This window comes from Vidua macroura, chromosome 12, assembly GCF_024509145.1.
Source record: "Vidua macroura isolate BioBank_ID:100142 chromosome 12, ASM2450914v1, whole genome shotgun sequence".
Taxonomy (NCBI): domain Eukaryota; kingdom Metazoa; phylum Chordata; class Aves; order Passeriformes; family Viduidae; genus Vidua; species Vidua macroura.
In genome coordinates this window covers 5654822-5678851 of record NC_071582.1, presented here as the reverse complement: position 1 = coordinate 5678851, position 24030 = coordinate 5654822, and the positions used below count along the sequence as shown (strand labels likewise).

General features: G+C 38.4%; 1 protein-coding gene across 1 annotated transcript in view; it reads left to right on the top strand.

Moving 5' to 3' along the window:
• The window catches only part of TLN2 (talin 2), a 148030-nt gene extending 124260 nt beyond the window's left edge, over window positions 1–23770 (top strand). The window contains exons 52-59 of the mRNA XM_053988590.1: window positions 3422–3529; window positions 6747–6852; window positions 8489–8613; window positions 15240–15365; window positions 17133–17195; window positions 17290–17472; window positions 19635–19760; window positions 20685–23770. Coding sequence (XP_053844565.1) covers window positions 3422–3529; window positions 6747–6852; window positions 8489–8613; window positions 15240–15365; window positions 17133–17195; window positions 17290–17472; window positions 19635–19760; window positions 20685–20813 — 966 coding nt within the window. The 3' untranslated portion in view covers window positions 20814–23770. The remainder of the gene's footprint in view (window positions 1–3421; window positions 3530–6746; window positions 6853–8488; window positions 8614–15239; window positions 15366–17132; window positions 17196–17289; window positions 17473–19634; window positions 19761–20684) is intronic.
• Window positions 23771–24030: the final 260 nt, after the last annotated feature.

The following is a 24030-nucleotide window of genomic DNA, read 5'->3' as shown; positions in this document are numbered from 1 at the left end:
CGTTCTTTTCCCCCTGACTAAATCTGTTGGTTTGCTCAATATCTTTCGCGCTTTTCAAAAATGTGTGCAATTTTTATTGCAAGGCCTTGTTCTGATTATAAAAAAATCTAGGCATAAATGATTAAAAAATGGGATTATGAAGATCTCATTCCTTTTGATTTTCAGTAGTGACTATAGTAAACTGCCTTTGCCTGTATATCATAGTTATTTACTTTTGCCTTTCCATGTATGGAAGGTGACAGTGAAATAATGGTGCTCTCTTATAGAATTGCTTTTAGTGTTTTTAAATGCGGCTTCACTCTCTGTGTGGTGTCTGATTTTCAGTATCTGCTCATATCCTAACTGCCTGCATCAGTCCCAGACTGATTTTTAGCCTAACACTGCCCAAACAGAAGGGTTATGTTTGTTTTAAAAATGACCCTCTCTAAAAAGTGCAAGTTCTAATTTAGAACTGCCTTTATACAAAACCATTGAATGAAACTTTTTATATTGACTTAGTTTTGTAGCAGGTTTTTTAGTGTCTAACAATTCTTCACCATTTTGCATGCTTTAGATTTTGATTTGTCTTTCCAAACAGACAGCAAATTCTCAGGAACAGAATCCTCTGGTTTTAGTAATGTTATAAAACACTTCCATGCATGCACAGCCCAGTACATACTTTTGAACATCTATTTATGAACATTTTTTGTTTTGTTTTGTTTTTGTTTACATTTGCTCCCAGTTAATTTAATGATTTTGAGTGGTTTGTGCATTGTAAGTGGCAAGTGGCTGACAGGATGAAACTTCCTGTAAATGGAACAGTGGAGGTCTGGGATGCTGGAAAAGCCTTTGTGATCTCCCAGGGAATTGCTTTCACAAAGAAAGGAGTCTTCAGAAGGAAAAGGGCTGGAATCATTTTACTTGCTGTAATGATACAGTGCCAAGGCCTGAGATCTAGTCTCCTTTCTTAAGACCAAGAGCATTTATTGGACAAACAAGAATAAAAGTCTCCAAGAATACTAATTTTATGCATTATTTAAAATGTATTCAAAAATAGGTGTATCATTTAACAAATATTTTAAATGCACACTTTTAACCAGACTTGATTTAGAAAATCTTGTTCCTACAAATTTTGCTCAGAGTCTTATGAATCTTATATTATTAATTCTACAAATTAATTAGTGGATGTGACATTTCCATGATAAGCCACATTCCTTGAATTTTGGTGATAGGAACCAGCAGTCTTAGCCCTGCTATGCTGTAAATGCTGTGTGATGCAATGAGACTTGAGTTTTGTGATATTTGACAAACACTGGAGAGGTTTTATAGTGATATTAAGGTATTCTGTAGAAATAGCACTGACAGATTATCAGATTTTTATATTCTTTGAGCCAAGACAAAAGTGTATGTATATGATCCATGGTAGAATTGTACAGAACATAGCTTTGACTTCCCCAGTGTCAGGAATTTGAATATAAGTTCTATTTAATTGCTTCTTGCCTAAGGCAAGTAGTATAAGGAGTTTGAATTAACACTTTATGTAGATGCCTGTGCTTGGTCTGCTGTAGATGAATTTACAGTGCTCATTACTAATTCAGTTCTTACAAGCAGATGCTATTTCAAAAGACAATAAGGATGCTTATTGTGGGATGTACTGAGACAACTCTCATTAAAGTCAGTGGAAATGCTGTAATTACATTTATTGACTGTTAGAGCAGGCCCTAAGATAACAATTTCTTTTTTTTTTTATTGTGTATTTGTATAAAATAATGCCATAATTAACCGGTGCACAGTATCACTTCGGCAGTAGTGATTGCTGTTGGAAAGGAAGCAAGTATGAAAGGCCTATCAAACCCATAGGAAGCAATGGAAGTGAGCAATCACTTTGATCATTCCATAGGCAGTAGACTGGCAGTGTCAGAGGGAAACAACTCACCTTTTCTCAGCACTGGTTGGGCTGCTGCTGGTGGCACTGGAGGCAGCTAAGCAGAGCCTGGGCTGAAGCACAGGCCGTGGGAGGAGACATCCCAGCTGTGGTTCAGCCAGGGAAGAGCAGCTCCAGGGGGAGCTCACAACAGCCCCCCACACACCTTCCTCCACAAGGCACCAGTGGTGCTGAAGGAGTAGGAGTTGTACCAGAGGCAGGTAGTGCTGGCTGCCTTACTGCTCGGAAAGCATGTGGAGAGAAAAGGAGGACTGATAGTGAAGGAAACCTCAGCATGTGTTCTGGTTCTTCAGACACATTTCAGTTTGAGATGTTTGGGCAGACCTTCTGCCCAGTGCTGGAGGAGAAGACATTTCTGTTGCAAGTCCTGACTGGTGCAGTGAGATGCTCGGATGTTCCTGGGTTACAGAAATTATTTCCTAAAATGACTTCTGTCACCTCTTTAGGCTGCTGTGAAGTATATAGAATTTATACTGAACCTTTACAATGCTCCCAAAATGCTCTGATACCAGTCTTGGCTACGTATGCAAAACACAGAAGGAACTTTATACTTCCCTCCTAGAGATGCTTGCTCTAATTCCCTGTTTTACAGTAATAATTAAGTGCAGAAGAGACATTTTAGGATGCTTTACAATGTATGCATAAGAAATACTTGGCCCTTTGCCCTGTTTGAAAATTTCAAAAAAACCAAAAGTGTTCTGAACTTTCTGGGCTTCGGCAGCTCCTTTGAAGTATGCTGAAGATGAGGAAAATCAATCCTGTTCCTCCCATCTCCATCCCTTCAGCCAGGGTGTTGGCGGGATGAGGAGGGGGAGCTGGCTCCTGCGGGCCGTTTCCGTGCTGTGCTCAACCGGAGCTTCCCTGCAGAGGGAGCCCAGAGACCAGCGCCCGCCCTGCCTCGGGATGTTGCGGTTTGCAGGAAGGGACAAAAATAAGTGAGCTGTGATATAATCCCCATCTCAACGCGAGAAAAGAGGCTGCAGGAATGGAAGGAGCTGTTCTGTGAGAGGAAATGCTATGCATTTTGGGAACTTCCACTTGGCAACAAGTGGTACTTCTGCTCAATAAAAAAGTTCCCTGCAAGTTTATTGTAGGAAGTACAAGGCTTGAAGAGGCTGCAGGTTTTACTTTTTATTAAAAATAAAATGCTTTAATTAGTCGGGCTTATATTAGATGCCAGACATCACACTTAGTGGAAATCCTTACAAAGGCCTGAGTCTGCTCCAGCTTCTCTCTGTGTTTAAACAGATGGTTCCAGCACTGCTATTGCTGTGTTAAATCTCTGTCAAGCTAACGCCATTAATGAGCCTTTACAGAGCTGGAGCTCTGCTGCTCTTCCAGCACCATTTGCTTACAACAGAAATGGCCGGCCATTAAGCTCAAATTCATTTGCACACTATAAAAAAAAATCTCCTCCTTTCTCTTTCCACCATCTCTCTGTGCTGATCTTCTCTGGTGGGAGCCATTTTGGATACTAATGTTGTTTTGCCTCCTCAGCAAGCATCATATCACCCAGATGTGAGTGAAGAAGTTCGGGAGAGAGCCCTGCGCTTTGGAACAGAATGTACCCTGGGATACTTGGAACTCCTGGAGCATGTTCTCCTGGTGAGGAGTCATCTGCATGCATATACTGCATTGCTTCCAAGGAGAGTCATCTCCCTCCTCTCTTTCTATAGTGACTGCTAGTGACACATTTTTATCAGTTTGTCACAAAGTTATGAAGTTTTTTTCAGAGAAAGCTAAAGGAAACTCAATACTTCATCTCAAACTGTGAGACAGAAGGAGTATTGGAGTACTTAAATGGAGCTGCATTCTGGATCATATTGGAAGCAATACCGATCTGAACCTAAAAAAGGTCCCTGACAAATTAAAATAAGACATTTCAGCATTCTTTTAAGCCCACAATAAACACTAGAGTTATGAGGCACAGGCCTGTCCCCCAGACTGAAGAGGTTACACAATCTTTATGAAGGCACTGTTACATGCCTCTCACAGCCACACCTACTGCAAGCCATCCCAAAATCCCCAGCCAGCACTGCCTCACAAAGAACTCTCCAACACATCAGACATGCCACCCCCAAAGCTCTGCATAAAACATCTACACTCAAATCCAAACTCATGAATCCTGCTATCAGTGGGCTTTGCATGATTATACGTAATTATCACATAATATATTAGTTATCCCATAATATTTGTTCTTCTGTTGCTATTACTTTTGTAGGAAGCAATAAAATGTGTTTGAACTAATATTTATGAGATATTGAAGTTTCTGGAGAAGACTTAAATCAGCAATCAGCTTCATGGATGACCAGCAATTTCTTTTACGTGGCTCTCAGCTGACATGTTGAAGTCTCTGAAACTGAAATTTGCAGCCATAGAGTAGAATAGCAAACCCAAATCAGTTTTTCTGCTGAGAACAGAACATGTGTAATTATTTGCATCAACTCGCTGACATTTATATATAAAGTAAAAGTACAGTCACAAGTTGTGCTTGCTACTAGCAGGTAAAATAGTTTAAAAAATTGGAACTTGCGAATGGAATTCTTAGAGCTGTATTGCAGTAAGTGATTTAACATTAGATGTCTGATCCATTTTTAGTTTAGAGGACTGTGAGGAATTTTTCAGATTTGACCTCTAGAACGCTGGCAGTATGTGTTTCAAACTAAGTGCCAGAACAGACCAAAAACTTAAATCAAGTCTTGCTCATTTTATTTCTGTCTCTCTGCTAAGTCAGGAGCCTGTTATTTCAATAAAATGGAACATGCCTTTCTTACCATAAGCCTCTTTACGTTCAGTGCCCTAAAGCCACAAGCAAGTTCTGCCCCCTCGTATCACCCCCTGCCCCTTCCTCAGTGTTGGCTGCCTTAGAAAACGCTGGTGGTTTAGAACCCCTAGCTCTGCAATCTCATTTAGTTTGTAACCTCCAGAAATGCAGATCATGTGGGATTTGCAATCTCTAATTGGTCCATCTGGCACCCTGTGATACAGTTGTCAGTAAGTACAGTTATACCCTCAGTGGTCAGGCTAGGCATGCTTGCATGGGTGCCTCAACACAGGGGTGCCGAGGGGTATTCAGCAGCCATATTTCTTTGAAAATTGTACTTTTTAGGTGCAAGAGTTGTCAGAGGCTGTATCTAAAATTTCTTAAGCCAGTGTATTAACTTGTGTAGAGGTTGCATTGGGCAAGTGGCACAAAAGTGACTTGTTTGCTCAAAGGACTATTCCACTAATCACCTAGCTAGGGGTAGGGCCAGGAACACACTAATTCCAGCTGTATGGCCTGCACATCTTAGTAAAACTCCTTGTAAATTGTACTAGTGAGGTTCAAGACCAACCTGCCCTCCTGCATATCCATATGCTCCATCCTGGTCAGTATTGATCCATGCTGAGTTGAGGGGAAGTCTGGAGCTTTGGTTGTCCATGAGGGATGGACTGCAGGGATGAGACTGCTGAAAGTTCTTAACTGGTTTTAAAACAACTCTGTTTTGGTTCTTTACAGCCTAGTTTTAAAATTTGCTCAATTTTTCCAATTCCAATATTGTCAACACTAGCACAGATAGTACTAGTGTCACAGTTACTGGAATAAAAAATGGCATTCTTTGTTATAGTCCTGAGGACATTTGTGTGGTTTCTTGACATTTTTGATTTTGACCTTTTTGCTTATATTTGCAAGATAACCCTTGAGATGCTCAATTTCTGCCATGATAAGAGTTTATGCAGTGTATAAATTTTGGTTATAACTGTGTTGTTATATTTTGTTAGTGTTGCAGATTGTTTAGCTATTGAGGATTCGTGTACTTGTGATTACTGTGGAAACTTGTTGACAGGAGGCCAGACACACATACGTCGATATGGCAGTTCCAGAGAGAGAGAATTCCTCTTGTTGCAGAGTTCTCACTAGGCAAAGTTAGGAAAATAACATGGTTTAGTTTATTTTGTCAAAGTAAATGGGTTATGCATTTGACTGCAATATGGCAACACTCTGGCAAATAGATACAATCTGTTTTCAGTATGTACCTAGAGAGTCTTGCATGGGAGTTTCTGAAAACATTAAGAAGATGCACACCTGGATCTGACTTCAATGACTCAACCATTTGTTTTGCTCTTAAAGCTCTATCTATGTCTGTCACTCTTCTCTCAGAAGGAGCTTTTGAGTATACATAAATTTCCAGAACTTAACATTTTTCTTTACAATATGGTAATTAAAAATGCATATGTTCCTGTTCAGTGAAAGAATTCAACTTCACTCTCAGAGTGTCTTAGTGTTTTTCATTTGAAGAAGCACAGTTTAACACTTGATGCAAATTCAGTTCAGAGATAGTTATCTTTTCTTTCTATTTGAGAGTCTCAGCATTTCCCTTGTGTTCACCATTGCTGATTTTTTCAGAACAGGCAACTGGCACTTTCAGAATTCTGTAATTCTGTCCCTCAGAAATACGGATGAACCACTCTGTCAGTACTTGAAAATCACCTTCTCTCCAAGAGTGTGAAAAGACTGAGCCTGATGCAAAAGTATAATGACTAAAATACCTGAGAATGGAGTGCGAAAGCTGCATATTCCTCACAGATACTCAAACATGTGCCTCTGTTTTGGATAATCCTGTCCTAGATTTAGGATTGAGAACTTCCAACAACAGTGCCACTTTCCTGGTGTGCATCCAACATTGTAGTGTAAGCCTTTGGTCCTAGTGCTTCACTGACAGTTACAGTTTTCTCACTGGGCTCGCAGACAATTGCTATACAAAACAAATCTTTCACTAGAGTGCCTTGGGAATCTTCCAGCATTCTGGAATCCTCACTAATGTGCATTCTCTTCCTCTAGATTCTTCAAAAAGCAACTCCAGAGCTAAAGCATCAGCTGGCCTCTTTCTCCAAGCGGGTTGCAGCTGCTGTCACAGAGCTTATCCAGTCAGCAGAAGCAATGAAGGGTGAGTTGGGAAGCTGGGCTGCCAGTGTGGTGTGCTCATTATTCCAGAGATGATGATCTGATACTCTGTGTGATATACACTGCAGGGTCTTCTCAGTTATCTCCTGTTAATCACTACATAATCCTTGGAAATTAATCTGAACTCTAAGCAATTTTCATATATGAGAATCCATTTTTTCTTTCCTCCTTCTCTCTTTATCTCTTAATATAGTTACTCTTTTTCATAGAACAGTGATCTACATTATGCTATTTCCTTGTTCAAGTAGCTTTATTGAATTCTTCAGCTTTTCCTGCATTCTCTTATATTTCAAAATTTCCGTTACCATTTGCTAACAAGGCAAGCTAATATCAGACTTCTTCTATTCCCTAGGTGCTGTTTAAAAATCTTTATATTATTCTCATCTTTGGGCACATTTATTAATTTCTGGTGATTTTTGCATTTTAATTCATATTCACTAAAATAAAAAAGCACTTCTTATTTCTTTTTTCACTTGCTGCCTGTAGAGCATGTCTTTATTCACTTCAGAAACATTTTTGGTGGGAAGTAAAATGTTTTTTAACCATTCACAATTTTCTTTCTCCTTTTTATTTATAGGTGCACCATAAAATTGTCTCCTAACAAATTCAACATGTAAATGTTTTAAACTTTGTTGAATGCCTTTTTATGAAGAGGAACTGCTACATTTTACAAATTCGGGGTTGACTGTATTTATACTTGCTACCTTCTTTTTTTTTTTTTTTCTGTTTATCTGACAGTATTAGGATTTAATATAGAACATCTTCATCCTGTACAGCATTGAGCTGAGAAATGATTTTTAGACCATGCCCTTAGAGATTATAAACTTCTTCTGGCTGTTTCATTATTTCGCTCAATTCAGAATATGGATGCTTTCTGAATCTCGTAATTCAGGGAATGGTGTTAGGAAATCAAAAGTAATAATGCAGTGACAACTTCCAAAAATCTGAAACCACTTCCAGCCAAGTATTCATTTTGTGGATCTACAAAATTTCTTTGAGAAAAGAGAAATGCCAAAAAGTCAACAGCAAAAACAAGTTACCCCTCAGATGTGATATAGAAACTGCTTTGGCCTTTTCATCACTGTTAGACACACACTAGGAAGCCAATAGTGTGCTTCCTTCAGTCAGTGCTAACTTCATCCCCAACCACTGCCAGCAAACAGACTGCCAGGTCAGTGCAGGGCTGACTGCAAAATGTGCTGGGCGTGACTGTGTTGGCTGTAGCCTGTTCTCTCTACCACTGTGTGGGACTTCTCAATGTACCCTATGGTACATTGGTCAAGTTAGGAGCTATCTGAGAGGACCTCTGATAAACACAAGTTGAATGACAGCTGGTTTTGTTCCCAGTATGGACAGTATCCCTTTTTGAAGCTTCTTTGCTTACACAATTATTAAGTTACTTTCATGAAAGAATAATCCTCCTAAATACTTCTTTCCCCTCTTCTTTACCATTTTCTCTGTGACATAAGCCACTGTTTTCATGCCATTATGGCACTAAAATCAGCTTTCTATGGTGTACATTCTGTATTGGACACTTGAGGTGTGATTGCAATTCCCCCTGTTTGAGTGGCAGCTCACAGTGACACTGAAGTTATTGTCTCTGTCTCCATTAATTTCAGGGACAGAGTGGGTGGATCCAGAAGACCCAACAGTCATTGCAGAGACAGAGCTGTTAGGGGCTGCAGCATCAATTGAGGCTGCAGCAAAGAAGCTAGAGCAGCTGAAACCAAGAGCCAAGCCCAAGGTGAGTGTCCATCCCCATTGTTTGTTTGAGGTTAACAAGGCAGAGGATGCACTTTGCTACTGGCCATAGCAATGGTGTAAACAATCAAACTTCGCATGAGTCTCAACGCCACAATTGCTCTGCTGCTCTGGATGGCACTTACCCCTGAGAGGATAAAAAGGTGCTTTTCAGGGAGTGAGTCAAGCACCAGCCATAAGCAAGCAAAGGAAGAGAAGCCAAATGTTAGAAATGCTTCTAAGAGTTATGGCATCATTACTGTTGATGATTTACCTTTCTGTTTCCAAACATTTTTACTGCTGTGTAGTCATTCTTATTTGCTTTCTTTTGAAGACCCTTTGTTGACATCTGAATTTGTGTGGTGTAGCAGGAGAAAGCAGCAGTAACACACTTAGGATTCAAGAGAATGTAAATGACCTGCAGGATTTTCTAAGACTAAAACCAGCATTTTATGCCATGCTCAGAGAGTAGCTGTTTCAGTATGGAATCAGATACATTGTATGATCACTTCAGTGTCATTTTTCTGAAGGAAATTCAATTACAGTTCATTATGATATCAAGTAGTGTTGCATGTTGCCAGGTCATTTCAAATGTGTCTCTGAAGATATTATAAAATTAAGCCAACTATTTTCACATGCAGTACAGAAGAAATATATGAAACTGGTGGTTCCCAGGGAATTGCTACCTTTTGCCTGGTGTTAACAGGGAGGTTTTAGTAGAAATTACTACATTGTATCTCTTTAAAATGAAACACATGTTTTGGCTGTGTAATTGATGGCAGGAAAGGAGTATATATCTATTTTCCTCTTTATGCTGCTTTGTAGGTGGAAATCTGTTTTCAAAGTAAAGCTAATGAGAAGTCTTTTCTAAATAGCAGAGCCTCAAGACCATTCATTGAGTGCTGGATCCTTGAATTGGTGCAGGGCAGTATTTTGTTATTTAGAAGCATCAGATGAAATCGTTCTTGGAAGCTTCAGCCTTTGAGGACCTCCCACTCCCCACTCCCTGTTTAGCGATAGAAATAAATTAGCTCATGAAAAAAAAATGCTCTTTGTCTGCATTTTTTAACAAGTACATCCATTTTGTTTATAAAGAAAAATGGTCCTTTATAATGAGATTCCACAGGCTGAGTCTGAGAAGTGGAAAAGTCCTCCATCACCTTCTCTATACAGTCACTGCACAATAGCACATGTGTGTTGCCTGGTAACCATGGAGCAGTTTCCTTCCAACATCCAAGCCCCTCCAGGGTCACTGTAATTTCCCAGTGAATACAGTTCTCACACCTGCTCATCATTTAATGTGTTAATTTGAGTATCCAGTCTGCTTGTGACTTATTGGTTTGTTTGTCATTTTCTGGAACTAAAATTCATATCCAACTGTTTGTTTGATTTGGGATTTCAGTAGCCTTTGTGTCTTTTTCAGATGTTGAATCTCTTTCACAATAGGGATTATAATCCACATCAAAAGCTACTAGCAAGATCTCAGAGTGGCTCAAATAGCACTTTTTCTGCTGCAGACTTGTAGCTTGTATCCTCCCAGAGTAGGATTTCCTGTGGTGAACAGGCTCTTTCTAATGCCCAACTTTGACAACACACACAGTGTTGTAGTAGGAATACTTAGACTAGGTAAGGGTTGCTTTGTCTTCTGCTCAGTCTGTGAAATGCAGGAATAGGAGTTATTTTCTACAATGGAACAGACTATCTAGGCAATATCCTGCTTTGGTTAGCAGCAATCATCATCAAGTGAACTTGCAGAGGAGTCCTCAGTTGTGAATTTTAGAATGTTTACCTGCAGGAAATCCATCATCTTCATCATTACTAAATGATGTGGTTGATCAGCCACTAAATGGTGGGTGATTCTCTGGTTTTTGGTAAAGTTTTTTTATTGGTGCAGCGAATGGGAGTAATTTGATTTAAGCTTGAAATTTTGATCTTTATGTTCCACTTTGTCTTTTACCTCTAAAAAACTCCCAGTCGTTGAAGGTAGGGTTTCTTCTCATTGGTTCCACCATCTTAATTTTTGCTTAAGTTTTAGATTTTTTTTTATTTCTTATTTTCCTTGTTTCCTCTTCATATTTTTGCACCTATCATACCCTCCATGTTGTCTTAAACTGACACAAATAGCATGCGACATCTTCATTTTCTGCCACTGGGAATCATCTTATCCCAGAGAACAATTTCTAATGAGACACGGTCCTGCTAACTGCTGCCCGTGCTTCATTGTATAATGCTTATTTTGTTTGCTTTAAGTTCTGGTTGTTTGGCTACAAGTGAATGTGCTCCCAAAATGCTTAGTCCACTAGTCCACAGCCCCACTGACACCCCATAAATATCTGTATGTCCTCTGAGCTCATATCTTGGAAGAACTTCGAGGACTCTCCTGAGCAGCTGGTGTTACTACTGTCTGTAACACAAAACATGTTCAGTATTCTCCTTGTAGTGTTCAAGGTGGGAAATGATCTGAGAAGCAATGAGATCTTTATGGTTTATTAAGAAGGAGTCGGCTGTCATGTTTCCTTTAAGCACAATTATTTTTCCTGAATGTGGACTCTTATTTTTTCTGCTTTCCATTTGGAGAGTCAGTTGTATTGCAATGCAAACACACATTCCTTCTGTTACGTAAATACGCTACTTCCTGTAAAATAACAACCCCCAAAACTAGTAATTTTCTGAAGAAGACAACTGTTTTGTCTAATAAAATCTTCATGCTTATACTGGGCAAAAAACACTTTTAAGTAAATAGGTATGGTAGATGAGGTACAACAGGAGAGAGCATTGCTGTCCCTACCTTGTTCTGTCTGCTCTTCATGCTTCTGTGCAGGCCTCTTGCCTTCAGACATAGGTATCTTGTAGTCATTAAGAGTTCCCTGCTGGTAACTTTCAGCAGTTGGTCCTTTGTTTTTTTAACCCAAGATGAATCAAACCTGGATGCCTTTTTCTGCAGGACTCTGTGTGATATGTTTGATATATTAGGTTGTTATTTAATCCAACTATATATCAAACATATTCCTACAGTGTCCTGCCCTGTCTCCGGGGGTTTTAACATAGTAGAAGGCAATATGAAGGAGTACAGACACTCACAAGCAGGTTTAGAAGACTTCCTGTAGACTCCTAATCTAATTTGATATTAAATACATACATGGAGTGCTCCTTTATCAATAGAGTTGCTATTGGAGAGATTTCAAAGTTGTGTAGGGCTCTTTATGACAGTGAGCAGCAGCTGTGCCAAAAACTGACTTTCACTGAAATGCTTATTGTGCTTTTCATGGCTCAGTGCAGCAACTTACTCATATTGGTTTGCTCATTATAAAGTAGATTAGAGGTGCTTGAAAATAAAATGGTTTGTCTTTTGTAATTTTTGCTATTGTTTTGCAATGAGATTGGGAGCTCATTTGTTTTCCTATTAACCCTGACTTTATTTATGCTACCCCTAATAATGGAGATGCTGTAGAAAAATGGTTAAAATACAGTACAAAACCATATCTTTTTTGTTTTGTTTTCAATTGCATAATCAACATTTTAAGGATATTCCATTCTAAAGACTTTATAGTGAGCCTAATGTTTGTCTGTTCTGATGACTTAATTTTCCAATTCATTTATAGCTCTACATGGTTAATAACAGGGTATTAGTTCAGGCTTGAGGAAGATGAGATGCTGGTCTTCATGGGGGCTGCTTGAGGAAGGTGAAGCTAATCACTTTTGTCATAGATCTGGTTTTCTAAAGAAACCTGCTCTAAAATCTCATAATGTGAGATTTTCTGCCATGTATCACATTGTTGCTCTCAACTTTATTCATGAAGGCTGTGAACTGACACATTGTGAGGGTACTGTTTATGAGTGTGAACTTAAGGCAGTCCAGGAGACACACTCTTTTAACAATGGGAATGGTGAAGTATTTACTTTTCTTGTAGGGCATTTTGCTGTGCTCTGTCTTGTGCTGCTTCCTATCCTTATTGCAAAGGAATGCTCTTGGTAGAGCACTGGCAGTAACACACCCGCAGTGCTGGCTGAGTGTTGTGCCTCCTCCATTGAGTATCCAGCCCTTAGATGTGTGTCACACCTGAGAATGGTGAAGGGAAAACCACAGAGAAGGACTAGAAAAGAAGGGTTTGTTAGAAAAGATGAAAAGCCAATAGGCATTCAACAGTTTGAGTGCTGTGTAAGGCTGTTACAAAAATAAATTCTTCACAGAAGGGATAAACTGCCAAGAGTTTTTTTTTCCAGAAGTAAAAGAAGTTGAGAGATGTCAGAGAATGCAAGACTTGGAAGTTTGAGAAACCTGACGTATGGCTTGACCTCCCAAGCCCCAGATTTCAGTATAATTGGAAAGAAAGTGATTTGGTAAACAGGGGAGAAAAAATCTGTTACCAGATGAGATACTAAGGTTTAGCTGTCTGTTTTCCACAGTGGAAATTAATCCAGCCATTGTACAATGGCAGTCTTGATAATGCAAGCTTTGATTTCTTGGCATTCTCTTTCAAAAGCAGTAATTTTTGCTTAGGACTTGTTTGCAAGATTTAGTCCACTCACTACCCTGAACTGAGTTTAAACAACTGCTTTTGTTCAGCATCTTTTTGGTGGCTGTTTTTTCACAAATTGAATTCCATCTGAGCACATACATAGCTGTCCAATATGGCCATGAGCATTTTATTAAACGTCAACAAAGACTGACACCTCCTTTGTAATAAATAAGCAGATATTGAAGTTCTCACTCATTTAAGTTTGAGTTCCTAACAGTGCCGATATATAAAGAATAACGCACATAAAATATATTATGTTGGAAATGAGAATTTAAAAACTTGATAGCAAGAAGTCTTGGACAAAAGTAAAAGTGCAATAACAGTCTTTTAAAAGTACAGTAAGTCTGCTAAATTTACTGTCAGTGGTATTTGTGTTGATATTTCTGTTTCAGTCTTTAGTCACATCGAAGTCAATAATGCATCTGTTTTAATAAGGACAGTAATTCTGACAGATTCTACTGGATTCCATTTAATCACTCTGGCAATGTCGTAATTGAAATAAGAGTTTCATAAATAAGACTTGAGGCCTGTAGAGGGCCAATGTGATTATACTTTGGTATAATAATGGTCATGATGTGGCATTGCAAGCACTGCCAAAATTTTATGTGGAACATGACTTGCTCACTTTTCAAAGCAGTTTCTTTTATTACAGAGACATATACTTCAGTTGATGGGAATAGCCCAATAGCAAGGCAAGACAAATATTCTTCCATGGATTAGGTGGCTTTTCCTAAAAAAAGAAAAAAAAAAAAAAAAGAAAAACTTTGAAGTGCCAAACATCTTTATCTACACATCTGTTTTGATTTTCAGATAATTCTGTTTTTCTAGTGTCTCTGGATGCTATTGTTTCATCTCCTGGACTTTTAGTTATGTGACAGTTATGTGAAGTGCTGTAGGATTGAGTGCTGCTTGATGGGTCATTTTGTAATTACTTATCATTATCCTTTATTATTTTATAATTGACTATTTCATCAAACCGTGGTAACAGGAGAACTAAACCTGACTTAAATTTAGATGGGTGTGCCTAGACTTACAAATTAAGTCCAACTTTTTGGCCCACCTGGCTAGTGTTTCTAAAGTTAGTTGTGTGACACAAGAACATTGTGGTTGTAGTTAGAATAAACCTGTATTTCAAAAGCCTTGTTTCTCACAAAATAGTATGTCCTGATACTGTAGCCACTAGCCCTGCTTGTCATACGGCCTTGGATTACAGTAGGCTTGTGATTGGATCACAAACAAAATACATTCTGTTGGAATATTCATATAAAAAACTAGGCCCAGGCCTGGTTCTATTTAAAATAACTGCTGTTCATCTCTATCTAATTTTGTTAACAGTTCAAAAGCTAGTAAGCATGCTTAGATGGACAAATGTTTTCAATATTTGTTTAAATTATTTGAGAGTCAGGAAAGCTTTTATAGAACAATAAATTTGCATTTTAAATAGTAAGAAACCTCATTAGGAGGTTTTGCACATGCTTGTTGAAGGACATCCTTTGATGACTGAAGTGTTCCAGACAGACCTTTGGAACATGCTGTCTCCAAGATCACTGAACTGGACTGCTGCACAAAGCTGCTTTCTGTGCTTTTAGCGAAAGCTGTTAAATCCATGCTCTTGCTTGGTATCTACTTTACATTCCTTACTACAGGTGAATGAGACAACACATATTTATCATTGTTCTTTTTCAATGCCTTAAGTCTTTTAAGTATTTAGAAAATGCTTTCCCTAGTTTAGCAATCTTGGAAGCCACTATTATGGCACTATAGAGATAATCTTGATAGGAAAACCAAGAATTTCTTTTCAGACCTGCACTTTTCTGAATGTAGTTTAGACTAGCTGTAGCAGGGGTAATGCATTAGAAAGCTGATGGCTTTGTTTAAGTATCTTGTGTGATGCTCTGTTTCAGTGTGAGCAGGCACAAGGGCAAGCTAATACTTTATGTTGACTCCCAGCTTTAGTCCACACAAAACTCCTTTACAGAAAATGATGTTATAGGTCTTACTGACTTTACCTGATGTGTTCCAGAATCTTCTTGTCTCTGTGTATGTCCTCAGTCTTGAAAGTATAATTGCTTTCAGGTGAATGTGTAACATTGTTCTTTCTTGGTTATAGCAAGCAGATGAGACTCTGGATTTTGAAGAACAGATCCTGGAAGCAGCTAAATCCATTGCAGCTGCTACCAGTGCCCTTGTGAAGTCAGCTTCAGCAGCCCAGAGGGAACTGGTGGCTCAGGGAAAGGTGGGTAAACAGGACATGTAGCAACAATAGTGGGGGAAAGCATCGAAATTGAATCTAGTCTCCTAATGGTTCTGTTAAAAACAGTAAGAAAGAAACTTGGGAATGACTAATGAAAATGTAAATTCTTCACAGCTCATCACAATACATGGTCCAGACCTGGTTCTGTTTAAAAAATTCCAAAGTTACATTTATTTAAACCTCACAAGTATAATCAAGTGCTTGGCTCTTCAAATTATTCTGTTGTGGGGAATTTTACTGTGGAGGTTTTTCACCTCACGAAGATCTGTGATTCAAGCTGGTAACGCAGAGTCCCACACAGTTTGGGGATCCAAACCCAAATGTCACCATGTACAATATGGCTCTGGACCAGAACAGCAAAAGGCCTCAGTAACTGTGCCCTCGGTGCCTTGTGATTCAATGGGGACACAGGACTGCATGTAAATTCAAGACATTTAAGTGGCCGTGCTTGTAGTTATTGTTGGAATCAATGGAAGGAGTGTTTACAACACATGGCATCCTTTTGGTGTAATCAGAACTGAGATTTTGCAAATCATTTCATATCCATCACTATTTTTCACAGGCAGTATTCTCTGAAAGACAAAATCTAAACATCAACCAGGTATGTTGCCTGTGAGAAGAATTTATTATAGGACCATTGTTGTTGTACAGTTATGGTTTCCATTTTCAGCTGATTCTTAACTCAGAGCAGGCTCTGTCATGGATCCCACAATCAGGCTATGCTGTCTGCTTCAGCCTGGGTTCTGGGAAGCTTGTGCTTTTGTTTCTAACAGGACCAGCAAGCACTTCATCTGTGTGGTCTGCTTAAAAATACCTGTTCAGGGGATGATAAGGCAAGAAAAACTTGAAACCTAAATACTTTAGGGACCTAGTGGGTTTTTTTTGTATAACTGATTTTTTTTTTTAGTTACATACAAGTGTCACCATAGCTATGAGAGAACATATCTTCTTCTGTTTATGTTGATGCTGCACTTAATGATTTAATTCCCTGGAATTCTCCTTATGCTCAAATACCTATTTCCATTTCTTTTAAAACACAAGTTTCTGGACCATGTTTATATTGCACATATTTCAGCTTCTCTCCCAAAGCCACCCAGACCAAGGCAGCTGGGGCTGTGGGTCTGGCAACCAAGTCTAGAGTTTCATTCCTTTCATCTAATATGGGAAGAAAACTGTTTCCAAATTGTTGCTGGTACTGCTGATGCCATGAACACTTCAGTGGAAAAGCCATGCAGAGAAGTGGGCTGCTCTCCTAAACTGCCATTGTTAGGCATGAAGACACTTAGGGGGCTTCTCTGTGAAGCTTTCTGATCTGTACCTTCCCACAGTGCTCAAATCAGAAGAGATGAAAGAATAATGTAAATTCAAATGTATTATGGAGAGAGAAGTAGCTTATTTTAAAGCCTGGGACTTAAGGAATTGCTGCTTCAGCTGTTGCTTCGGCTGTGGCTTCAACCACCAGTAGTCTGCTAATTGCTGGTTATTTTGGTAATTACTTCTGTGTGTTCCAAGAATGCATCAGCTGAAGCAGTATCCTAAGTTGGACACTTCCTGAGCAGGCAGATGTGTGCTGGAAGCACAGTTACTCTGACAACTGACTTCCAGTTGGATTTTCTGCTCTTGAATGTGCTGGGCAGAGTCACAGGTACAGGTGTTTCCTTTTTTCATGGATTACTGCTTCTCTAATTCTGAAATAGAGCAATTGTATTTTCTGTTTTTTTGTAAGCTCTCTCTGAACTGTTTTTTCAGGTTGGAGCAATCCCTGCAAATGCAGCTGATGATGGACAGTGGTCTCAGGGACTTATTTCTGCTGTGAGTAATTACTTCTCTTGAGAAAACTGGCACATTCTCTGAAGAAATAATATCCTATGAGAATACACAGTGACTTTATTTTACTGCCTTCTAGGCCCGAATGGTGGCAGCTGCAACCAGCAATCTCTGTGAAGCAGCAAATGCCTCAGTTCAAGGCCATGCTAGTGAGGAGAAACTCATCTCATCTGCCAAACAAGTTGCAGCTTCTACAGCACAGTTGCTTGTGGCTTGCAAAGTGAAGGCTGATCATGATTCTGAAGCCATGAGGAGGCTACAGGTACTTGTGTTTTAATTACTGAAAACCCATGGCAGTGCTATGTAAACACTGTTTCAGCACTCCAAGGTTATGCATGTGTTCAACTAAGTATTTCTCGAAGTGCTAGCTGGATTGTGGTCAGACTTCCTTTGTTTCTAAGGGTCAAGAGACAGCAGTTGTAGATAGAGCATTTCTAAAATGGAGAATCATTGTTAGACAAAAATAAGAGGAGAATCTAATGCAACATCTCAACTGAAGTCTGAGTGAGCTTCTGTACATAAAACTGGTTCCCTTTTATGTAACTCATCCATTAAATGTTGAGCTTCTCTGAACTGCTGCTGAATTAACACTGTGTTTTGATGGGTAAAATCTAAAGTCTCTAGAAGTTTCATTTGAGGATGGTAATTTTTAAAATGACTACAACCTTCTCTGACATCATGCCCTGCAAGCTCAGCCTGGAACATACAACCATTTCAGCTGCTTTTTTTAATACCATCTTTGGTGAACAGTGAAAATTCCCCTTTTTCTTGTACTTGTACAGCTGCTACTAATGGACACTCAGTGCAATAGTTCATGTATGGCTAGGCAGAACCAAATTCAACAGAAATACATATGACTAAGTATCTGAGCATGAGGAACTGGTGTCATCATTTTTTTCAAAGTAGAAAAATGGTTTAAATATTTAGGAGGAAAAAAAATATATGAATGTGTGAAAAAATCTATTTGTTTCTACAGAAAACAGTGGTATGTCAAAGGGCAGTTATAGGGCTGAGATGGTTTTAGTGCTTTATAGTGAATCCAGATTGACATTGCCAAAAGGTGTGGGGAAGGTGGCAGTAACTGGAATAGTGCAATTTTCTCTGTAATATCTAGGTGCCAAGATGGGTCTGAAGGAATTTTAAGTGCAGAACAAACAATAGAAACAGGAAAAAATAAACTACTAGGGATTTCTCTCAGCTCTGACAGGAGATTTGGGGTTCTCAGTCATTGTGGGCAAATATTATTTAATAGACATTGAATGTGAAAAATTGGAAGGGAATGTGAAAAGGAAACAAGCCCAAGCATGGACTGAAATAGAACTTTGCCATTTTACCAAGTTTCATTATAGTCCCAGAATGAATAATGAGAGGAAGAGCAGTTTGCACATGGAAATCATGTCCTTTATCATAGCAAAAACAATGAGTTGATATCTACTAAATATTTTTACTGGTGGACATGCCAAAACTACTGAGACTTTTCAGCTGGCTTTGCCCCCAGCAGAAATGTTTTACGTAGCTTTTCTCAATAGCTTGGATTCAGGACTTTTGAGTGTCTTGGTTTTTTGTTCATACCCCAATTTGAACTGTATTTCCCATGAATATAAATTTGGAATGCACTGTACAGAATCTTCCAAAACTTAATGAAGCAATTGGAAAAGTTTCCATTCTTTCTGGATGAATTCCAGACTGAGCAGAGCAAATTTCAAATAATTTATCCTTGGGTCATTTCAGTGAGGAAGACTTGAAAGTGAATGCAGCTGGAAATATGGGATAGGACTGGGGAAAGGCAGGGGAACAGGCTCAGAGCTGGTCCTTCCTAGGAAGGATGGAAGGTTGGAAGCTGTGGCTTCCTACTGCCAGTGTGTCTCTAGCATGTTGGAACAGGCTGTTTTGGGCTGCTGGCAGTATCCAGTTCAGACAACAAAGGATATATATTACAAATATTTGACTGTTTCTCTTTAGAAATCTGAGAATTCTTAGGAAATAAAAGTTTAAATGTGAGATAGCCGTGGCTGTGTAAGTAGCTAACTTGCCCTGATTCAAGTCCATTAATTAAAAAACTTAATTGTTTTATAATATCTTTATACACTAGCTTTTAGTTTCTGTTCTTCTTTCTCAAAAAAAAAAAAAAAAAAGTATGATCAACATAATATAACTTGTAATTTCCTCCACTGCTTTATTTCAAACTTTTTTTTCCCTAAAAAAAAAATCTCATTTGTGACTTCTCCAACTTTCAGCTTCATAAACAAAGGAATTTTATTCTCTCTGTACCACTGATTTTCAAAGATTAATTTGCTTTTCACTGGTGGAAAAAAACCCATACCTTTCCTGTGCAGTCAATCAAAGATGTTTGTTTTAATGTTCAGACAAATCCATGTTAGTTATGTATTTTCCTTATTAATAAATTCCTTATCTTTCTCAAAGGCTGCAGGAAATGCTGTCAAGCGTGCATCAGACAATCTTGTCAGGGCAGCCCAAAAAGCAGCATTTGGAAAAGCAGAGGATGATGACGTCGTGGTCAAAACAAAGTTTGTGGGTGGCATCGCTCAGGTTGGTACAATCACTCCAAAAATAAAGCAGGGAAAAACCATCACAGGAATGAGTGTTACAATGTCCATCTGCTGCATTGCAGGCTGGACAAATCTATTGAGAAGTCTGTGATAAATTATTTGATGCCTCATTATCATGGAACCCCTGACATAAGAGCACAGTGATGTCCTACATGGTATTGCACTTCTTCACTGAGCATTTGCTGTAATATCAATTACCACTGTGCAATAGCTTTTAGAATTCTCTTATGTACTTTAAATGTTCCCAAATCTTAATGAAACAATGATTTTGCATACATTTAAGCAAAGAAATAGAGAATGAGAGATAAAAACCAATGATGTTTTGTTACTGTGACCATAATAATTACTGGGAAACAATAACAATATTTAAAAGTAGATTTCAAGGCTCTGAGGTACCAACCTCTAAATTCCTTATAATGAATGAAGTACATCATATACTGTACTTGCTAATTAAAATATACTGGACTTGATTATTTCTGCATGTCTGTACTGCTGTCATTTTTTCTTTGGCATTCTGAGATGCAGGCAAATACTGTGGATATCTGCAATAAGGAATGTTCCATTTTACTGTCACTCAGACATTATGTTAAGACATGGTGCTTATTCTACATGTCCTAAACCTCGCCCTGCTGAATGTTGGGAGAATGCAGAGCTGTAAAATTCATCGTGGATACATAATAAAACTATGGTGGTAGATTCTTTTTTATTTTTACCAAGTGGAAATACAATACTTTTCTTGATGGCCTAGTCCTAGCAACTGGAAAAAATTGAGCAATTCCTGATGAAGTAATTGAAATTAGGTGCTTCTCTGGAGAATGCTCACATGGGCCAGCTGTGACTGTGGTGTCACAGGGAAAGAAATATTCTTTTACAGACAGTATTCCTTGCTGCTTCTGTTTTCCAGATTATTGCAGCCCAAGAAGAAATGCTGAAGAAGGAGAGAGAACTGGAAGAGGCAAGGAAAAAACTGGCTCAGATCCGCCAACAGCAATACAAATTTCTACCCACAGAGCTGAGAGAAGATGAGGGTTAACCGTTAACCTGCTGAGATTTTTCTTCCTTTTATTCTTTTGTTTTCTTTTTTTTCTCTTTTTTTCTTTTAAAGAAATAAGCTAAAGGGGAACAGCACATTGAGAACTGCTCTGACAGCATACTGATATGCCAAGCACTTAGCTAAATAAACTGCCTGTCATACCTTTGGATGAGCAGAGGGTAATAAACACTTGTTCTTTCCCATCTGCTCAGCTGAGGTGCATGATGATCAAATAATGGCACAGTGTTAGGTCCATCATTCCTGTTCCTCTCTTGATTTATATCTCAGGAGAGAATGTTTCACTTTTTACTAAAGATACTAAGTCAGTATTATTGTCACTTTCCTGATGCTTGAGGTATTTATCGTTCCTTGACTTGTTCTAAAACGTTGGTAATATTAAGTAGGAAAAGAGTCAAGAAATCTTTCATATGATAAATATCACATGAGCTGGTGGTTGTCCCCCAAGTACCCTTGTAAAAAGAATACCAAGATTAAGAAGGATGTATGGCTGAGTGGAGAAACACGCACGAGTGTGGGTTTGAAGAAGAAACCTATCCTCTTTCAGTGTTATATAGCTGGTTCACCCCAAAACTGGAGGAATTGTCTCTGCAGCTGTTTGCACTACTAGTATTATTCCTTACCTGATACCAACAAGCTTCTGCTTGTACAGTATTTAGGTTTACATAATGTGGCAATAGCCATTCTTTAAAGAGCTCAAAAAACAAAGAAATGGAAACCTTGTCACTGCTTCAATAATAGCAGGTTCATGAAAGAAAATGCTGTTTCAGTTATATACCTCTAATGTGTGACTACTTTTACAGTATTATACACACATACACATGCTCTAACATTGGACTGAATAGTTTGCATTTTGTTTTTTAATTGAAATTATCTGGTTCGTACTGTGGTATTTCTGTTTAGAATGTATCTCAGTTAAAAAAAAAGGAAATGCCCAGTACAACAAAGGACTATCACAACTCTTGTTATTATTTTAATAATTACATTTATAATTATAATGTTTTGAAACCTGTGGGAATTGTAGGAGAAAAGCGTGATTTACAAGTAGATTTACAATTTTTCCTGTAATATATTTTTTAAAAATTTGGACTCTAGAGAGTTTGTTTTCATAGTTGCTATTAATGAAAAAGTATTCACCAAGGAATTGCAGAGAAGGAATAGCAGCAGTCTATCAGCAATCTTTGTGCAGAAAGGTACAGTATGCTCTCAGTATCTCGGTTGTGACCTAAACAATAGCAATTTGGGTAGAGTAAGATATTTTACTATATCAAAAAGAGAACACAAATTACAGCAACTTTAAGTAGCAAAAGCTAAACAATTTGAACAACTACAGAAACACCATCTTTCCTCACAATAGTTTCCAACATGTCTCCAACTCCACTCAAGCCCTTCTACACAATAATGGCAAGTCTGTTTAGGTCAAAGGATGTTGCCCCTCCAGTGCTTCTGAAGACTGTGCTGTCCTTAGACCCAGCCAGGTATGTTCAGCTGAGCCTGACTTGTGTTCTGTGCATACCCACCTAGTTGTTGTTGCTGCAGGAAATACCTGTCTTGTAGACTCCCCAGTAACCCCCTAATGGTAGGTTCATCAGTTAAGATAGTGCTAACTCCTCATTTAAGTTACCTGCATGAGACAGAATTATCAGGAATTTTGTTACACTAGTACTAAATGTATAGCAAAAATCTGCTAAATAATTAATAAATATTGAAGTGTAAAAAGGTTTTTATTGTCTCTTCTCTGATACTGACATATTTCAGACTTAGTAGAGTTGCTGGAGAATACACAGTCATGAGGAAAAAAGCCTGGTGTACCCAAATGGAATCACTGGCATTGACACGTAGGCTTGTGTGCAAATGCAAACCCTGTACTATCAGATGTGCAATTCCGAGTTCTCTGATTTGCCACTTCAACGCAATTTGGGTTTTTGTTCGACTCACTGTGAACAGTGTCACAGTCTGGAATCTTACACCAAGAAAAAGGCTTCCTGTAAGTCCTTGGGCAGAAGGCTAAACCGATATTTATTGCTGTAAGACCTAAATAAAGACTGCTTTAGTGACGGTTGCTGCTGTTGGTAGGTTCAACTCCTTTGGAGCTTATACCTTTTTCTTTTCTTACCTGGATAGCTTCACTTTCTGATCTCTTTCAGAAAAATCTGCAAGACAGATTTGCTACTGCTTCCCTTTCAACTTACCTTTAACTGTTATTTGATCTCATTAAAGCATGAAGAAAGATGATGCTGTCTTTAACACCATGCCACTATTTTATTGTAGGGATAATACTGATGTAATGTACTTCAGTAAGGATGGTATTTGCCAGTTTGATATAAGCCAAAAAAACCTTGTCAAATGCAGCTATGTATGGAAATTACATAGCTAGAAAGTTTTATCAGTATGTAGAAGGTAAGAGCATGTTCAAATTGTGTTCTAGAGAAAAGTGTTTGGGAAGTCCATTTTAGCACAGCTACTTTGAGTCTTCTCTGTTTCTGATTTAGTGCCCCCTCTTACATCAGAGAAAGATTTTTTCCTTAGCTGGGTGTTCCATAGAGGAACCACAGTCACGTGAATAGCTGAGCTGGACAACTGAAGTATTTTTTTACTAAGAATTTTGGGTCTTCATTTGTGAACCATTAAGAGAATATAAAGTCATCCAAAGTCTTTCAACTTTTTTCTTGCTGTTATAATTTGGAGTATCGCTGAAGTTCACATGTGAACATCTGTGGATTTTGGAACTAGTCCATCCATTTCTTTGGCATGGGAACTTGCAGCAGGAAGTGACAAGTTGGAGTAAGGGGTAGATGCTAATTAATAAGAAGGACAAATGTTTACTTTGTTCTGTTAACTTGTGAAATGATGAATGAGCTCTGTTGTATCTCACCCTTCTTCATGTGGAATTCACTCTGAGAATTGTATGCAAATTAAAAACAAAATGCCTAAAAGTTCTTTGTGTACAAATAGTCTAATGTCATTTCCCCAACTGTTCAAAAAACTGAATATTTTATCATTTGTCTAAACTTTTATACTTCAGAAGCCTCTAAAGTTAGAAAAGTTCTGAAACAAAAATTGAATTCAGACTTTTTTCGTATGTCCCTTTCCCTTTGATTTTCTCTATGTTCATTACTTAATTGCTAATGAAGGGAGGAGTACATAAGTCTAGAAACCTCCTCAACCTAAATATGTTGAGATAATGAGTGCATTTTTG